Below are 18,464 nucleotides of genomic sequence, written 5' to 3'. Positions count from 1 at the left end.
TATATTATCGAAATTAATTTCACCTGTGGCTATGAGAATATTAAATCATAAATGTGGTTCACATTATATTTCTCTTGGACAATGTTAGATTTCCTCCTCTTCCTTTCCTCTTTACCAAAAGAAGTGAATACTTTCTCTGGGTATCACCAGGATCTCTAATATATAACACTGTACTCTCAGTTGCTGCCTGTTCACCTCTGAAATCTTTTCCAGATTGGGGACCTCTTCAGGGAGGGACTTACCAACCCAATGTGTGGTACAGGATTTGACATAAAGTAAGTGGGCAGTATTTATTAAATGAGTTACCCACTTCTCCTATTAGACTATGTGTGAGGCTAGGCATATGAGATCATTAACATGATCTTAAATCTAAGAGTAGGCATTGATAGGTGTGTGAAATGCCCCAGAGATAACTATAATCTTCAATGTATGACTGAATTTCAAAAATTTCTCTGCATGTATTCTTTATATTTATATTAACTTTCTAAGGTTGATATTCTGGTAATACAATCCTGTCCCTAACATACATTGAGTGTATTTATTTCATGATGCCCATGAGTGTGGCTAGATATAATTTAAATTATAGTCTATGTGATCATACCTGTCCATTTGCAGACAGACCCAAAGCCCAGCTAAACCCTAATTAATTCTCAGAACTCTATGAGGTCTTGAAAACCAACTGAACTAATCAATTGTAAAACAGAAGTACAAGGAAGAGAAGGGTAATAATTTTTTTCTTTCCAGATATATGCAGAATTTAGGAAAGTAAACACATTTTAAAATATTTACATAACATTTTATCCTTGACTTTGATAATTTTGTTTCTCATTGGGACTGGGCTTGCTTTTATGCTTACATCAGGCCAGAGGCAATTCGGTCAAGCTGAACATTTCGTAGACATGAAGGTGTCCTGGCCCTAATCCAACTTTATGGCCAGATGTTAGTTGAGGGATGTATTGGTAAAAGTGGATTCATTATTCGTCATGAAATTTTATGAAACTGACTCAAGACACAAAAGGGTCTGGCATCTTAAATTACAGAGCAGCAGTTCTTCATCAATTATTAATATCAAGGGGAATGCTTTCACTAGCTAAACTAGGTAGATTTAAATAAAGACATAAGGCTTTATCTGGTTTACTGAATACATGTTATTATTATTCATCCTAGGGATCATATGTTTGAAAAACTGTCCAAACCCTTATTAATGAATAGTGAGAGGAATTGATGTAAATAAAATGATATACTTTCACCTCATTTATTCAGGCATGCCCCCCTCCCTAGCAGTGCCGTAGACACGTTGCTGCCACTTACTATTTAATGTCTTGAAATACAGTTAATTGGAGTAATTATCTTATTTTGACCTCTAGTCTGTCTTTTTTTTTTTGGGGGGGGTCAGTTTTGGGGGATTGAACTCAGGGGCACTCGACCATTGAGTCACATCCCCAGCCCTGTTTTGTATTTTATTTAGAGACGGGGTCTCACTGAGTTGCTTAGAACCTCGTGATTGGTGAGGTTGGCTTTGAACTCACAATTCTCCTGCCTCAGCCTCTCAAGAGGCTGGGATTATAGACATGTGCCACTGTGCCTGGTGTAAGCTATCTTTTTTGACTCATCTTTATGTAATATTTTCAATGTTTTCCATATGGAAGTACTTCACTAACTATAGGTGAAACTGAATTAGTGTGAATAAGTTCAGAGCTGAGAGTCATGAGCTCTGGTCTTTATCTGTCCAGGAATTTCTCCAAGCCTTGGGCTTCTCATTCCCCTGTCTATCCCTAGTCCCATCATCATCTGCAATCCTGTCCTGGACTTTGTTACCCTTTACCTACTTTATGATAACTAGACTCTGTTATGCTATACCCTCCCATATGTAGCCTGTATTTTAATGTTACCTAATCCTTATAATTTATGAGATGGAGCTCATCAGGTTCACTTAACTGGTAAAACTGAGGCTGGAATGAGAATGAACACCATGTCAAGGCACAAGTAAATGGATGGATTAAGAGCTGAACTTAGCTATGTGCTGATGTACTTTGGTTATTACTGAAACTTGACTTTTCTATTAGAATTTTTTTTTTTTGAGAAGGCCCACTGAAAGCTAGTATATCCCCTCCCATGCATGAAAACAGAAACAGCCCCCATAACTGTTTTTGCTGACCCAATTACTAATTTAAAATGATCAGCGGGAATTGCTCATAGTTGTTACAAACTTGAGTAGAAATGTTGAATGTTGCAGTCAAATAAGAGAATGATGAATATTTCCCAGGACAGTGTGCAAGAGAAACCTGGATTGTCTTGGACTGCCTCAAGCTTTCTCAGTGGCCTTGGGAAAGTGATTTCTTGGTTAATATCCTGGAGGGAGATGGGGATGATGGCTTATAGCACCTATTCATTGCACTGATTTGCTAGGACCGTTGATAAGAGTGAGATGAGAGAAGAAGTACAATGTTTTATATGACAGTGTGTGCTCTGTCTAGGGCACTGTGGGATACTGGAAAGTGCAGGATTCTGGAAAGCAGACGAACTTCTTTGTCTTGTTTCCTTATTTTAAAATGGGAGGTGGAGTGGGAGGAATGAATGATCACCAGCTGTAAGTGATGAAGTTCTCCAGCTCATGGAGAGATTTGTTGTGATCACACATCCCAGAAACAACTAGCACAAATGAATTTATTTAAAAAAATTACAAACTTGGGTCAACAATAAATCTTTACTGATAATTGTCAATTGTCATTTTTTTTTAAAAAAAGATGGACACAATACCTTCATTTTATTTGTTTTTTAAATGTGGTGCTGAGGCAAGCACACTGCCACTGAGCTACAACCCCAGCCCGTCAATTGTCATTCTTAAACACAGTGACATATGGTTATTTAGGAATCAACAGCTCATAACTAAGACAGCAATGATCTTCTTTACTTTTCTTAACTTGGTCTATGTTCTTTTCAAACGTCTCATATTCTGCAAGTAACTAACTCTATACGGAGTTGCGGGTTTAAGTGCTTGAGTTAAGTGCCTGCACATCGTGGGGATTCCTTTGCACAGCGATCCCCCAGCACATTTGAAGTATATTTTTTTCAAAGATTTGCGTTAGGGTTGCCTATGTCGCAGACTTTAAAAAAAATTTTATATGAATTGCTGACGGAAAAGTTCTACATATTTAAACCATGTTTCACCCAGAGGTCAACAGGAAACTTCAAGGTAAATGATGGCCTCTGGAGAAAGGCAGGGATCGTCAAAGCCTCACCAACCTCTCCCCAGAAGAAACGATTAATTTTTGCTTTTAACGCAGAACAACCGCTGCCTGGCCTTGCAGCCAAGTAAGCAAGCCAGTGCAAAAACCCTGCCAAGCTGCGGGCTGGGAAGAGGCCGGCAGGCCGGTGGAGAGCGATCTCAGCATAACGTCCCTACCCAGCCCCATCCCTATCCTCCCGGGGGCGACTTGGTGATTGCTGAGCTTTAAAGCCGACACCTTTTTTTTTTTTTTTTTTTTTTAAAGGTGTTGGCTCATTCGGTCTGCTACAGCGAGTACAAACTGCTTTCTCCAGATGCGATTGTACTCGAAACCCCCCAGTCCGAGGACGGGGATTAAAAGTGACAAAGAAAGGCTGGGGGCGGGAGCTCAGTAGAGACCTTAGGGACTTTGAGCGGGCATCCCCCAGGCGGAGCTCTGTGGGACCAGCACAGCCCCTCAGCGAGCTGCGCAGAGTGAGGGGGGCTGGGGAGACCGCAGTGCCAGAACTCGGGGGTCGGGGTTAAGGGAGGAGGCGCCCCAGCCTCGCACCTCTGCTGCGGCGCCCCGGAAAAGGGACAGTCGAGGCGAAAGGCCGCCAGCAGGAGTGACTGCAGGGTTAAGGGGTCTATCGGCCGTCGGCTGCGGGAAGGGAGGTGGCGCGTGGGGGCAGTGGGCGGCCGTGCGCCCCGCCCCGCGCTGGGAGCCGGCCGCGCCTCCCCCTGCCGCATGTGCGCGGTGTTGTGTGCCCAGCCCTGCTCCTCCTCCTCCCCTCCCCGCGCCGCCGTCCCCTCCCCCCTCGGCCCGAGTGAGCGCGAGCGCCACACAGCCCCGGGCCGCCGCCGCCGCCGCCGAGCGCGCCGAGACGCCGAACAGGTGGCCGGAGACTGAGGGCGCCGCGGCGGGCAGAGGCGAGGGGAGCTCCGGCTGGGCGAGGGCGGTCGGGCCGGGCCGGGCATGGTAGCCGAGCGGCCCCCCGGGGCAGCCGCCTGCCCGCGCCCCTAGCAGCCCGCGCGCCGGTGTAGCGGCCCCACCGCGCCCAGTGTCCAGGCGCTCCGGCTCAGGGCCGCTCCCGTCGCGGTCAGCGAGGGGCGCGGGCCGGCCCGCGGCGGCGGCGGCATGAAAGTGACCGTGTGCTTCGGGAGGACCCGGGTGGTCGTGCCGTGCGGAGACGGCCACATGAAAGTTTTCAGCCTCATCCAGCAAGCGGTGACCCGCTACCGGAAGGCCATCGCCAAGGTGAGGGGCCAGGGGCGCACGGGCGCGGGGGGGCGGGGGAAGCGGGGAGGAGGAGGAGGCTGGGGGCAGGAGGTGGAGGAGGAGGAGGGGGAAGGCGCCGGGATCAATATGGCGCTTCCTGGAAACGGGAGGAGGGAGACAGAAGGGAGGCGGGGAAAGGGAAAGTGCGGCGGCCCGGCCGGGCCTCGCTGGCGCCCCCCGCCCCGGGCTGCGGGCGGTAAAGTTCTCTGCGCCTGCTGGGTCGGCAGGGTGACCACGCCAGACCCGGCGTCGGACCCGCTGTCCCCGCCGAACGCGTCCCTGGTCCCCTCGGAGCTCCGCCCGTGGGACCGCGGGGCGAGGAGGGCAGTGCGGTGCGGGCGGGCCCCAGGCGCCCCGGAGCCTGCAGGGAGTGGAGCCCGAACCCCGTGCGCGGGGGTCGCGGGAAGAGCCGGGCCAGATGCCTCCGCCCCGGCTCTGCCGCGGTCCCTTGAAATCCAGCCCCAGGCCTCTCCCGCTCCAGGCCCCGCAGGCGAAGGCTGGGGAAAGGGAACTTTTTTGGGTGTAAGAGGAGTTTGATTATTCCACACACGGCGGTGCGTGGCTTCGTGCCTTCTTTACACTCCTTCCCTCCGGGCGGAGCAGAGAACCGTAGTGACCCTTTCTTTTCCTTCCAGCCGATCCGGCGCCTGGGCGGCCGGGTGCGATTTGGGGGCTGCAGGGGTAGGAGAAAGTCGCCCGTTCCGGGTGGGGAAGCGGCCCCGAGAGGGACACTCAGTCTCACGAGCTCACAGGACGATTGTTAGCAGAGTCTTGGTGATGAGCAGACTCCCGTGCAGGGCTCCGTAAAAAAGCTCAAGCCTGGAATCAGTCACTGAATTAAAAGTTTTCCTGCCAGGAACTCGGCTTTTACCTATCTAGAACTACTTCCATATGGTGCCGGGGCTGCGGAGCCAGGGCCTGATTTCGGAGCCGAGTAGATTTCCATTTTTCTTGGTGGGGTGATAACATTGTCTCCACTTAACTGCATTCCTCTACAATGTGTCAGAAGTGAAAAGGCATTTTGTTAAATTGTTTTATCGACTGTCTGTGTTTGACAACAGCCCACGCTGAAGTTTCTCTCAAGCACCTGAGGATATTTCCTTTGTGCTAGTGATATTTAGTAGAAAGCATATTCATTTTGCTATTTCCTATCTATTATAGTGGAGTGGCCTGCTTCCTACGGGATTTGGGGCATCGGGTCAGGGAAATATGGCCCTGTCTGCCTATTCGAGTGTATGCAAGATGCTCAGGGTGGCATCCTCCAAATTTCTCTTAGATTAAGGAAAAAAAAAATTACGCTATCGTTTTTGTTATCTGTTGGGAAAATAGCATGACTTTTGCATTTTAAAGATAATTTTAAGGGATGTTTAAGGACATGACACAAAGTTGGAAGATGTTGATTTAAAAAAAAATAGTTGTAAAATATTTCTTGCAGTTGGTTGAGCTCTTTTTGACAATCAAACAAAATTAATGGAAATTGGGCACTTGTTTATCTTGTAAAGCAGATATGGGGGCAAATCCCCTGCCAATCTTACCTTTGTCATTTTTAAGGATTGTTTGTGACAGTTTATAATCTAAAATCTAAATGTTCTAAATGAATAAGGAAAGCAACATTTTAAGTTGTGAAAGAAAAGAGAAATGCAATAACATGCTCTGCCTGTGCCTGGGTCCTGAACAGAGAGAAAGTGGCAGGCATTTCCTTTTGCTTTGATAATTTTACATGCTTAAAGTTAGTCATATTTCATCATGTACACAGTGTACATTGGTTGAATTGCTTTTTTGGGGGGATACAAATGTAGTTTATTGATTGAATCGTTAGTTTGTTCTGCCCACATAAATTAAACATTTACCATGTCCAAAGCCCTGTTTTGGGTGGTGGACATTTAGTGGGGAATCTACTGGCTGCTGTGTGGAAAATGGACTATTAAAGGCTAGGACAAGAGACTCCATGGTCCTCCAGGAGAAGAGAGCCAGTGGTGTGGATTGTCATGCTGTGGTATCACAGAAGAAGAGGATGCCTTTGGGATGTTGAGAGGCCTTGATGTTAGATCTGGATCTTGCTCTTAAATATTAGAAGTGGTTGTTTCATAGGGAGTCTGGGGAAGAGGCACTAAGAGAAAAGGAGTACAAGTAAAGGGTAAGTCTGAGATGACCAAGTAGAGAAGAGAAGGAAGGAAGGTGATTGTGACATTGCAGTTGGAGACAAAAGAGAGGGAGAGTCAGAGATTATTCAGGGGTTTCCAGAATTATTTTAAAACTCTTCAAATGTGGGGCTGGGGTTGTAGCTCAGTGGTAGTGTGCTTGCCTAGCATGTGTGAGGCACTGGGTTCGATTCTCAGCACCGCATAAAAACAAATAAATGAATAAAGGTCCATCAATAACTAATAAAAATAATTTAAAAAACTCTTTAAATGTAACTCAGGAGGTGGATTTTAAGATGGCTTTCACCTTACAAGGTTGGTGATCATGAGAGTATTGACTCTTAAATGTTACAAGGGCCCGAATATCTTCTAGGTTCATTTGTATTTTTTCCTCTTGAATTGTTAAAGATCTTAATCTTCCCACTTTTCCCATCCTATATAAGGTAATAATGAAGCAAAAGCATATTAACTGTGTTTTAGCTTTTATTCTCTATCTGTTCTGCTTAATAGAACAAGACAAATCCTGTGTGAAGAAGTGAGTAACTGGGTTGTTGTTGTAAAGTAGTGTTTAGATTTCTAGGTGGCATGTGGTAGTGAGATTAACTTCTGTCTGTGGTGGGGGAGATTGTGGACAGATCATGTTTATTGTGTATTAACGCCCCCTTGTCTCCCAAGATCCCAATTTACCAAGCCTTTCTCTGCAGTAAGCATTTTGTGTTATGCTTCATTTTTTTGGCATTATATATGTACATATGAGCTGTTTTCTCTTCAAGTTAAACAAATCAATTTTTTTTTTTCTGGGCAGTAAAGTGGCATCACTTAGTACAAGAGATGTCCTCAGTAAGCAGGTATTTGAAGCCTTATACTTAGTCGTAAGTAAATTTTCCCCCCTCTGGTAAAAAAAAAACAAAACAATTTTTGTGGTCATGATAACTGATGGGTGAAAATGTCTCTCTGTCCTCATTCACCAACCTTCATTCAGACCCTTGGTGCAGGGTGCTATCTAGGCATTAAGAACCATGTTACATGAATATTTCATGTGAGTGCTTTGGGTCAGGGTACTATTTACATATCTGTTCTTGTGCATGTGGTCTGATATTTATGATTCCTGGTGTACACAGGGTGCAAGAGTTCCAACTCTAAAGTGTGGAATTTGCTGAAGTGCTGCTATGTATAAAACATCATGCTATATGAATTTTAAGACTAAACTTTTGCACTCAAAAGGAAGAGACAAGAAGAATGTATAAAATCATAAATAACAGAGTTGTAGGATTGACTGGCAACAGGGTGGAATGGGATAGTTGTTTTGCTTCTGGATTTTGGAAGTTGGAGCCACCTTTCTGGAGTGAGAAGGGTGTGAGTGTCATTCAATCACTAGGGTTTGGTTTGCTTTGGGTTTGGTGGGCAGGAAGGTTGTCCTTGATTTAGGGAAGTGTTTTCTAATTGAGTAGTGGAGTGACCTCAGAGAACACCTGCTTAGTGGGTTTTGGTTTTGTAGGTCTGCAGTGGGGCTGGGTGTATGAATCTGGAGTGTCTGCTGCCATTCTGAGAATAGAAGTGAAGGCATTCTAGGAAGGGGAACAGTGTGAACCAAGGGCATGGAGGGCAGTTTGGCTCCTTGGAGGGTTTTTGTTAGACAGTTGGTCCTGATCAGACTACAGAGGACTGTGAATCAATCCCAGGGCAAGACCAGGACTTTATGTGATTATTAGTACAGAAATGACTCTGGTATTTGGAGTAACTGGGGATTTGGGCAGGGTAACAAGTAGTTTCCAGGACAACTTGAGCAACTGTTGGGTTGAGTGCAAAGACATGGTGCTAACTGGCTGCTGAGTTACTGAGAAAGGGGAACAAGAGACTGAGGGGCAAAAGTGAGAGAAGGGAGCTTCTGGGACCTGTTTGTTCACTGTTTTCCCCTTCTCCCCCCATCTCTCTTAGGGAAAAGATGTTGAATATCTGCATTTTTTTTTCTTTTTTCTTTTTAATGGATTTTAGTTTTTTAAATACACGACAGCAGAATGCATTACAATTCCATATACGGCACAATTTTTCATATCTTTGTATATAAAGTATGTTCATGCCAATTCATGCCTTTATACATGTACTTTGTGTTTTTTTGCATTACAATTCTTATTACACATATATACCACAATTTTTCATATCTCTGTTTGTATATAAAGTATGTTGGATATCCACATTTATTAGCCATTTAACCTTGGGCAAGCTTGCCCTATAGCGCCTCATTTTCCTCATCTCTAAAGTGGCATACTCCCTTGCAGGGTTAATGTGAATATTGAGCAGGATGAAGAATGTGAAATTCTTCAATACTGTGTTCTGGCCCCTAGTAGCTATTTAGTAAAGGCTAATTGAATCACTAATATGTTTCATCTACTAAATGGCTTTACTCCTGCAAAACATTCCCAAGTGTCCTACTATTCCTGCTTGAGTTTTCCTCTTTGCTTAAAAAGACAGTGTGTAATTTAATTGAAGAACAGGTACAATATTATTTCCCTACACAATACCTCAATCAGAAGAATGGATTGTGACCACAGGGCAGAGAATGTAAAAGTTGCCATTAATGGCTTTATTATCTGTTGATTATATGTGCCTCTGCTTCTGTCCCTCAAACATGTCTCTTTAAAATTATTTTAGAACAGTTTGTTGTTATTTTAAAAATAACTTCTGCTTATGGAAAGAAACTTTTGAAAATGTGCTTTCTTTTGGGGGGATTATTAATTACTACAATCACATAAGTTGATTTTTATGAAAAATCTGGTGGTTGGTATGGATTTTTTTCTATGAATAAATGTATGACCATATGTTGTTAACATTTACAAGGTTCTTGAAACCTTTAGGAAAATAGTTCCACTGCAGCAGAGATTGAGGGGAAATAGAGGCAATCATAAAAATAGCAAATTGAAAGGAATTTTATTATTAACAGTTTCTGTCTTCTCTCTCAAAAAGGAATGAGAAACTGAATATGGTCAAAGGACTGATCTTTCAAAAATTTAAACCTTGTTTTCTTATGTTTTAGTGCCTTGTGTTGCCTTCTGCCATTGGCTAGGTCCTGTGCCTTAGCACAGCCTGTCTCTTGTAGTAGGCCCCTCTTGCTTTCCATTCTCTCCTTCGCCAGAATCCATGTACCCCACACTCCACCCACTGGGACTTGCATGCACTTTTCCTGACTCTACTCTGGCATTTTCTGTTCTTCTTGGGATGCTTGCTCTCTCTTTACATGCATCTATTGAGGCTTAGCGCAGCCTAGCTGTCTCTGGAGGCTGTTTCTGCTTCCCAAGCTGTTTGAGACTCTCCCCTTTTTGTGCATCTCCTGGGGACATCCTAGAGCTCCTATGCTGGCCCAGATGACCATGCTTTATGGCTTGTAGTCCTTCCAGGTGAAATGGTTGATGTGATGGCTCCACTTCAGCCTAGCCAATGTCTGTCACTTAAGTAATCATAAAGTGTAAGTAAATATGAAGTTCAGAATAAACACATCGCACATGCTCCCATACAGAAAGTACACTTCTACTAAGGAAACTGTAATCTGCACCTGCTCATTTTAAGGACTTCAGTGTTTGGTATTTTTGGCATACTGGCACAACTTGTAATTGGAACTAAGATTTAGTGAGATTTGGAATACCTGGAAGGTACTCTTTTGTGTCAGCTATTTTAAAGGAGTTCAGTTTGTTTTTCAGACCAAGCAGAACATAGTCCTGGGGTTTGCATTGGGCTAGATTCAAGGCAAATGGCCAGGGCAGCGTGGGAATCTGGTCCTGCAACACACCTATGCTTGATGTGGCGCCTCAAATTCTGTCATTTGGGATCCTTGCGTTAGGGCCAGAAGTAAATAGAAATGTTTAGGATCTGAGAATCACAGGGAGAAACTGGCTGATGTGAGGCACATTTTGGCTCACAGTGGAGGAATTGGTTGTTGGAGGTAATGTTTAAAGTTCCACATGGGTCACTAACCTACAGACTGATCCTCCATCTGTACTGGAAAGTTTCTGTCTCCTGTAAAGTTGGATCCAGGTTGGTAATGGCCAACACACAAAGACATGATGACAGCTCTCTTTCTTTCTCTCTCTTTTTCCCCAAGGATAGAAATAAAAAGGTAAAATTGGGCCAGAAGGTACTTTCCCTAGGTCTTTTTCCAATCAGGTGGAGGTGGCCTATTAGGCCCACACAGCATTCTTTCCTCGTGTTCCACCACTTACTCAACATTCCTAGCTGAAACTAGAGTCAGTGGCAGTTGAACAAGAGGGAATTTATGTGATTTTTACCTATTTTTCGTACCTCTTCTGGCTTATATGGAAACTAGGAAAGCAAATCTATATGAAAAGAAATGCAAAGTTCAGTGGAAAAAAAGTAGAAAGCTAATTTTGTCTTTTAGTTATTATCTTATTTAAAAATTTCTCCATTTGGAAAAATTATTTAAAAATGACTTCCTTTTATGGGTCTGTCTTGGGTTTGGAGTGCCAACTTAAGGTGGTTTATGCCATTAAAGAAATAGGACTCTTATTTATTTCCCTTTCTCCATCAATTGCTTTTGGGATTTACAAATAAAAATTTAAGCTTCATATCTAAGTGACTTAAAATGTAAGTAATCTCATTTTTCTTCTTAAACATAACTTTAACATAAACACAAGAGAAAACATGTTTATGCACAAACTTGTACATGTACTATGTTCATAGCATCATTCACAATGGCACAAAACTGTCTAAGTGTTCATCAAGTGACAGATGTATAGACAAAATGTGATATACCACTCTGTCTTAAAAAAGAATGAAGTTCTAATATGTGCTGCAACATGGGTGAACTTTGAAAACATTATGCTGTGTGAACAAGGCCAGTCCCAAGAACCTACATGTTGTAGGGGTCCATTAATAAATGACCAGAGTGGGCATATCTATAGAGACAGTAGAGTAGTATTTGCTATTAGTGGCTTGGGTGGTGGAAAGTGACTGTTAATGTTTCTTTTAGGGGTGAAGAAAATGTTCTAAATTTAGGTAGTAGTCATGGTTGCACAGGTCAGTGAATATACTAAAAAATCATTTATACTTTAAAAGGGTGAATTTTAGTATATGATTATATCACAATAAATATAGATTACACTGTGAATTAAAGTCCGTTTTTAGATGTTTTATTGTTCTGAGAATCCCATAAAACAACATGTGTTTGTGTGTCAGAGATACTTAAACACCCCCAATAAAACTAGCTATTTTTAGCAATTTTCCATACAATGTATAAACCCTGCTTTCTTGTGCCTGCATAGTCAGTCCATCCTGTTGCTGTTTGAGCCTCTGTGTCTCCTTGTCTCTCCCTGCCTTGATCGCCGCCCATGGAAAGACTTCACCAGTTGGTAACCTGTTCCCCTTCCTACTCAGACCCATTGCTGCAGTTGCTGATTACAGAATGTTGATTAAAATGCCCCAAAGATGTATATAATGGAAGAGTTTTTCTGGTGTTTCCTTTTGGCCTTCAGTAGATTTGAGCATTGGTAAAGCTCTGTGAACCTCCATTTTCCCCATCTTCATCTTATGTTCAGAGCTGCTGGGTTGTGCTTCCACTGTCAATCTCCTGAGCTATACCAGCATTTTTGGTCTTCATTGTTGGTTAAGGTGCTCTGGGGTCACGAGGCATGCATGATGTGCAATGGTTTTTCAAAGGAGTAAGCAGGGCACTGAATCTCTTACTCGGCTTACTCATACTGTGAGAATATTTTGCTTCTCTTAGTATGGAATGATGGGATTTGCTTCCCATCAGTTGCATGCTGTTGAGATGATAAATTTTGCCTAGGGTGTCCTTCGGAATTCCTTAATGTTTCAAGGTAGTTTCTTTTAAGATAGATCACATGCGCAGAAATGATATACTATTTGTGAATTATGACTAAATGTATGGTACTGCATGATATTCTATGTATGATACATGTGTACATAAACATACACATTTGTGATGTTGGTATTTTTATGGTGTATAACTTGAAGTGGTTTTAGAGACAAGTCAATATTATTTCTCTCACTCTTGGTGTTCTTTAATAATTCATACACTGCTATTATATTTTTTGAACTCAGATTTATTTTCTGTGTATGTGGATTTTCTATGTTTGTTATTGCACTGTATCTTTTTAGATTAGAAAACCATATCATAGGGATTATATTTTTGCAAAGGCCTCTGAGATAGCTTAAACCAAAAATCAATGTTCCCTTCTCCAACATTAAAGAAAACCACTCATTGTATTTCTCCTCACCCAGTGAAACTGGCTAATCAAAATTTGTTGTATTAACATATTAGAAACAAAGTGTTATTTTTGTGTAGGTGGTTGATGTAAGAATGTTTTTTTCCTATTCCTTTTATGTATAAATAAAAAATGAAAAAGTCTTTTCATGTTTGTGCTTTAATTTTCATTTTTAAAACCAGTATTAGAATCCAAAATTTTAAAAATAGAGCCTTCCAGGAACACATTTTTTTTTTCATACCACAAAAGTCTTTAAAATGTGTAATTTATAATAATTCTGAAACCTAATATGCAAAGTCATGTGTGAATGATGGTTGGCCAGGTTCCTGCCCTGCAGGTTTATACTCTAAACTGAAATTTCTGTTATTACAGTCAGAAGGAGAAGGTGAAATGTACAGGATATTGGTTCATTGTGTACTATCACACAGGATATGACTAATCACTAAATCCATTAAAGTTAAATATAGGATTTGGTACCTTGGTTGGAGCTCAGAAAAAAATAAAAAAAAATAAAAAACCTTTTTGACTCATCAAGAGCATCCATGAGTGCAAGTGCATCATTTGGATTGATAAGTATTTGAACAGTCATGTCTGGAAGATGGTGGCATTTCAACATTTTTTACCACTGAAGAATGCAAAATGAGTGTATATTAAGTTATAAGTGCACATCCTATTATGATTTTTTTTTTCAAGGAAACCTGAAATGCTAATAAACCCCTGAATTTTCAGTGATGGGGTCAGTTTTATGTTTTCCTTTTTTGTTGTTTTTTAATGACCCACTGCTTAAAACACAAATGTTTGTTAAAAAACAAAACAAAACATCTGAAAGTGGAAAGTTCAGTGGTGGATGTTTTTCTTCTAGGGGGCAGGTACACCCAAGTGACACAATAGACCAGGATTCAGAAGAAGCCTTGGCCTCTGATGCCACCTACCCCATGGGCATACTGTCAGGGTTCAGAGAGAACAAGAGGAGGCATTGTAGGAAATCAGATGGAGTAAATGTTAGCTGTCCTGTGTTTTTTTTCTTTTTGTCAAGCATGGTTACCAGAGAGTGAGGATCACTTGAACAAGCTTTCCTATCCTAAATTGTTTCCTCTCATCCTCATTAGAATGGCCGAAGATGTGGGAAATTATGTGGCAAAAACTGTCTTCCTTAGAAAATCACTCAGACTTTCTTCTACGACTTTATAAAATCCTGGTGACATTGACTTAGATGCTTCAAAGATGTTCATAAAGGAAGAGCTTTTTCCGTTTTTGGTTTTGACCTCTGGTGTTTTGAGTTTTGGAAGATCTCACAAGCTTGTGAGCCATAGTTTTCCCCGCTGTAATTGGGGATGTTATTTTTCCTTTGCTGCCATGAAGATTGTGACTTTTTTCCTTTTAGGCAGTGCTGAGGATGGAACCCCAGGGCCTTATGTGTGTTATGTGCTCCATCACTGAGCCACACACACACAGAGGCCCAGATTAAGTGATATAATGTAGACAGTGCAGTGCCCATGTTATAAAACATATTCTCAGTCAGCATCTCTTTCTCTTTAAGTTTTAAATACAAATTAAGCACAATTAAGGGCAATTTATAAGTTAACCTAGTTCTTACTTGATTTATGATATCAAATGGTATTTTTCTAGATGATCTGTTAAAGGGTTACTTTTTTTTTTTTTTTTAAAGCAGGGATTGAACCCAGGTCTGCTTAACCGCTGATCTTTATCCCCAGCCCTTTTTAATTTTTGTTTTGAGACAGGGTCTCTGTAAGTTGCCAAGGCTGGCTTTGAACTTCTGTCTCAGCCTTCTGAGCTGCTGTGATTACAGACATGTGCAACTGCACCCAGCTGAAGGATCATTTTTTTTCTTGTTTAAGTACTGTAGGAATTCCAGTGGTATTTATAAATCATTTGGAAAAAAGAAAATTCTAGGTCCAAGAATGTTCAGATCACTTAATATTTAAACCTGCTGCTTTCACAGATTAAGAATTATATTTGCCCTTCCATTTTGGCTGTTTAGATTTTCCTTGTTTTTGTGGGGCTAGGGATGGAATCCAGTGGCCTGTACATGCTAGGCAAGCACTATAGTGAGCTGTACATACCTTGTGTGGGGTTTTCTGCTTAGTCCTGTTACTTTCTAAAATAACTGCAGCTGCTACACTGATAGATCCAAGGGAATTAATATTTGTTGTATTTGAAGTATTTTTAAAGGCATTGATTTCACATTTTCCATTAAAAAATCCTTTAAAATGAGGAAAGAATAAAACTAGGAACTGTAAATACAATGTATTTATAAAATGCACAGGGTTTTAAAGACCTTTAGCATTTATTAACTGGTAGTAGTTCTGAGACTACTGTGGAGCTCAAGGAGACCATCTGAGTTATAAAATGGGGAAGCAGACACTTTTGTGACTTCTGTAATCCTTTATTATATAGGCCTCTATAATTTATGTGCCCATAACCCTTCTTTACTTTTCTCTACATCCTAAGCTGGTGATTTTAGGCAGCTAAATCAGCAGTACAGGAACACAGAACATCTTTTGCCAAGGTACTTAGTTGTAAGGGCTGACAGATTAATGTCACTTTTAATACTTTAGTCCAGCTAAATGCACCGGTTGCCAGTCACCTGAATACTTCACCCAAAAGTTGACCTATTTATCATACTAAGTAGGGAGTGGTATCTTGAAGGCCTGTTCAGGTTCTGGGCTGGCAGGCAGTGTTGTTATGTTATGCTTGCGAAATTATCAACATCCTGGCTTACTATTCAAGAGGACCACCTCTTTTCATCCATCTTTTTTCATACCACAATATGGAAAGTTGTTTTTCTCTCTCCAAGGACCTTAAACATCTTATTAATTAAAATAATACATCCTCTCTCTCCCCAGATGTATTTTGGAAAGTTGCTAAGTAGTGATTAAAATAATAAAGTTTATCCAGTTGTGCAATGTTCATATTTTGACTCTGATCCTGTCTAGTGTGTGTTTGTAAACATTGATTCATAGGAGTGTATTTGAAACTCTAAGCTTCAGTTTCATACAGGACATGAAAGAGAGGGAGAGAGAGCATAGCACAGGAGATTGGGATTTATGTATATTCCATCCCTTTACAACTTCCTCTTTGTTTTTGTGCTTTGCTAATGAAAGTGATGAATGGTGCTTTCAAAAAGTTTCAGAATACTGAAGCATTTTGTAACAAAACTGTGGAGAAATAACTGGGGTGAGGGGTTATTAGACAGATCTTAATCTGTTCTGATAGGTGGGATTTTGGTTCTGGGTGGTCCTTTTCACCCATGGGAAGGGAAGCTGCTGTCTTGATGGATTCAGGGGTCTTTGTATTACCAACTCAGTCTTTGTTCTTGTTGTTGGAAAGGTTTTTAGGTCAGGATTGATAATGGATAATCAAAAACTCTTGCACCAAAGATGCTGTATCAGGGACATTATGTATCAGCCAATCAACTTGGGGTGCTATTGAGAAAGTGCACTTAACAGTGATACCTATCATATTTTCTCAGCCCCAGTTTTTGAGAAGGAGTTTCAGAGAGGTAGGAGGAGAACATGAAGACAGTGGTGTTAGGAAATTGCAGTACCATCACTATTAATACAGTGGTTTGGTTATCATAATAACCAAAAAGTAACCATAATAATCAAAAAAGCTGCATATTGTGGCTCAGTACTTTATGTGTATGTGTTCATCTGATGGAGTGTTGGTAATGATGCAGTTCTGAGTTCACAGATGAGGAATCTTGGGTATCTGAGTATGGTTTGACCTTCACATGAAGACTCCTGTGACTACAGAGCCTGCACTGTGAATTATGATATTGTGATACACTGATGTGGTCCATGCAGTTCCACAAGAAAGAGTGCATAGTACCCACAGAAGAAGAACAGGTTCTTTTCTGACTTGGGTTTACTTGAATGGCTTATGGGTTTAGGGAAGAAGTGTTCTTTGGGATGACCTTTAAGTTGGTGGGGGTTGAGGAGACTCAGCCAGCTGTCAGAGCACCTTGTTACTTAGGTGCAGTCTGTGGAGCAGCAGAATTGGCATTTCTCTGAAACTTGTTAGAAATTTGGGATCTAAATTTTGGACCCCATCCTAGATCCTATGTATCAGAATCTGTATTTTTAGTTAGATCTCTAAATGTTACCAGAGCAGCTGGTGGCTACCACTCTGGGAATCTCTTGTGTCATCTAGTTCTCCTTCCCTGAGTGCTTCCGCAGTGCTGTGTGTACTTAGCAAGTGGAGAACCTAGCACAGAGCTCAAGGTATTTGTGGCATGACTGCTGAGAGGTGATTAAAACAGGACATAATTTCCTTAAGAGTACTTTCAGAGCTGCAAAGTGCAGTTTAAAAACATTATCTTCAAATATACTGTAGCTATAAGAACATGCTAGTATGGAATTTTAAAGAACTGGTGGAAATTACTTTAGTTTAATGGATAATGTGTCAGTAATGCCCACGTAAAAATTTTTTTTCTCATTCAGTTTCAAACAGAACTTAACTGTAAGTTGATTAGTAAAAATGTTGTTTGAAAATTAACATGTATTTAGATATTGTTGAATAAATCCACAAGTTAATGGCTTAAATCAACACCTGTTTAATTAGATCTACTGGTTTTGTGGGTTAGGCATTTGGGCATGGCTCAGCTTGGTTTTTCTTTTGCTGTATTTGGAGTTACTTGGGACTATGCTGACAGATGACCTGGTCCGGAGGGTCCAAGATGACCAGATTCACATATCTGGTATTATTGGGGTGACCCGAGTTGGGGCTCAGCTGGGACTGTTGACTGGAGCACCTGCATGTGTTAGCCAACAACATTCAGGTCTCAGGGTAGTCGAATGTCTTCATGTTTAGGATTTCTTACATCCCCAGAGTCAGGCTGTGAAAATTGCTGCTCTCATAGGACTTAGATCTGGAAGCATTATTGTCCTTGTATTCTGTTTGCCAAATTAGCTTTTTTTTTTTTTTTTTTAAAGTGCTGGGGAATAGAACCCTGGGGCTTCACACATGCTAGGCAAGCACTCTACCACTGAACTATAGTCTCAGCCTCTGTATACCATTTCAGTCATCAAGTGTGCCCATAATTCAAGGAGATGGGGCATGGACCTTACTTTTCAATATCAGGATTGTAAAAGAACTTGTGGCCCTTATTCTGATAGGGTGTGTGTATGCATACATGTGTGCATGTGCATATACTGCATTTAACATTGGACATCACAATGTATCATGTTATAAAATTTTACTTTTCTTGATCTAAGGAGGGGAAATAAAATATATATCCTGAGCTTTTGAAGTTGACAAACCAAAGAAGTAATTTGTGCTCCTATTTCATGAGCCCAAGGATCTGACAGCTTTCCCAGGCTATATGGTGGAGAGAGATAATGATAATAACACCTTAGGTTTATGTGGCATCTTCTTCCAAGAGGTTCAAAGTGGTTGAGCCACTCGTGGTTCCTTTATGGGAATGTCCTTTGAGGTAAGTAAGCCATAGTATCCCTGAGTTCACACACACAGGAGCGGGTGCAGCGATTCCACCAGTCCACTCATGAGCAGTGTTCAGAAGGCAGCTCTTGCAACACTGTCAAACTGATTAGAATTAGGGTATGAATCTGCCTTTCTCA

General features: G+C 41.6%; 1 protein-coding gene across 13 annotated transcripts in view; it reads left to right on the top strand.

Moving 5' to 3' along the window:
- The first annotated feature begins 4,256 nt into the window (after nt 1-4,256).
- The window catches only part of Pard3 (par-3 family cell polarity regulator), a 667,456-nt gene continuing 653,248 nt past the window's right edge, over nt 4,257-18,464 (top strand). For 5 of the 13 annotated variants that reach the window (XM_046448326.2, XM_046448320.2, XM_046448325.2 and 2 more), the window contains exon 1: nt 4,263-4,466. In XM_046448326.2, the coding sequence (XP_046304282.1) occupies nt 4,347-4,466 (120 nt within the window). In that variant the 5' untranslated portion in view covers nt 4,263-4,346. Of the gene's footprint in view, nt 4,467-18,464 lie in introns of all 13 variants that reach the window. The other 8 variants (XM_058580588.1, XM_058580590.1, XM_046448317.2 and 5 more) reach the window with 5 other exon arrangements.

Source organism: Marmota monax, unplaced genomic scaffold (assembly GCF_021218885.2).
Source record: "Marmota monax isolate L192 unplaced genomic scaffold, Marmota_monax_Labrador192_F-V1.1 WCK01_AAM20220418_F8-fsc00066, whole genome shotgun sequence".
In the NCBI taxonomy this organism is placed as follows: domain Eukaryota; kingdom Metazoa; phylum Chordata; class Mammalia; order Rodentia; family Sciuridae; genus Marmota; species Marmota monax.
Note: the sequence above shows the minus strand (reverse complement) of the source record. Positions and strands in the feature narration are given on the sequence as shown.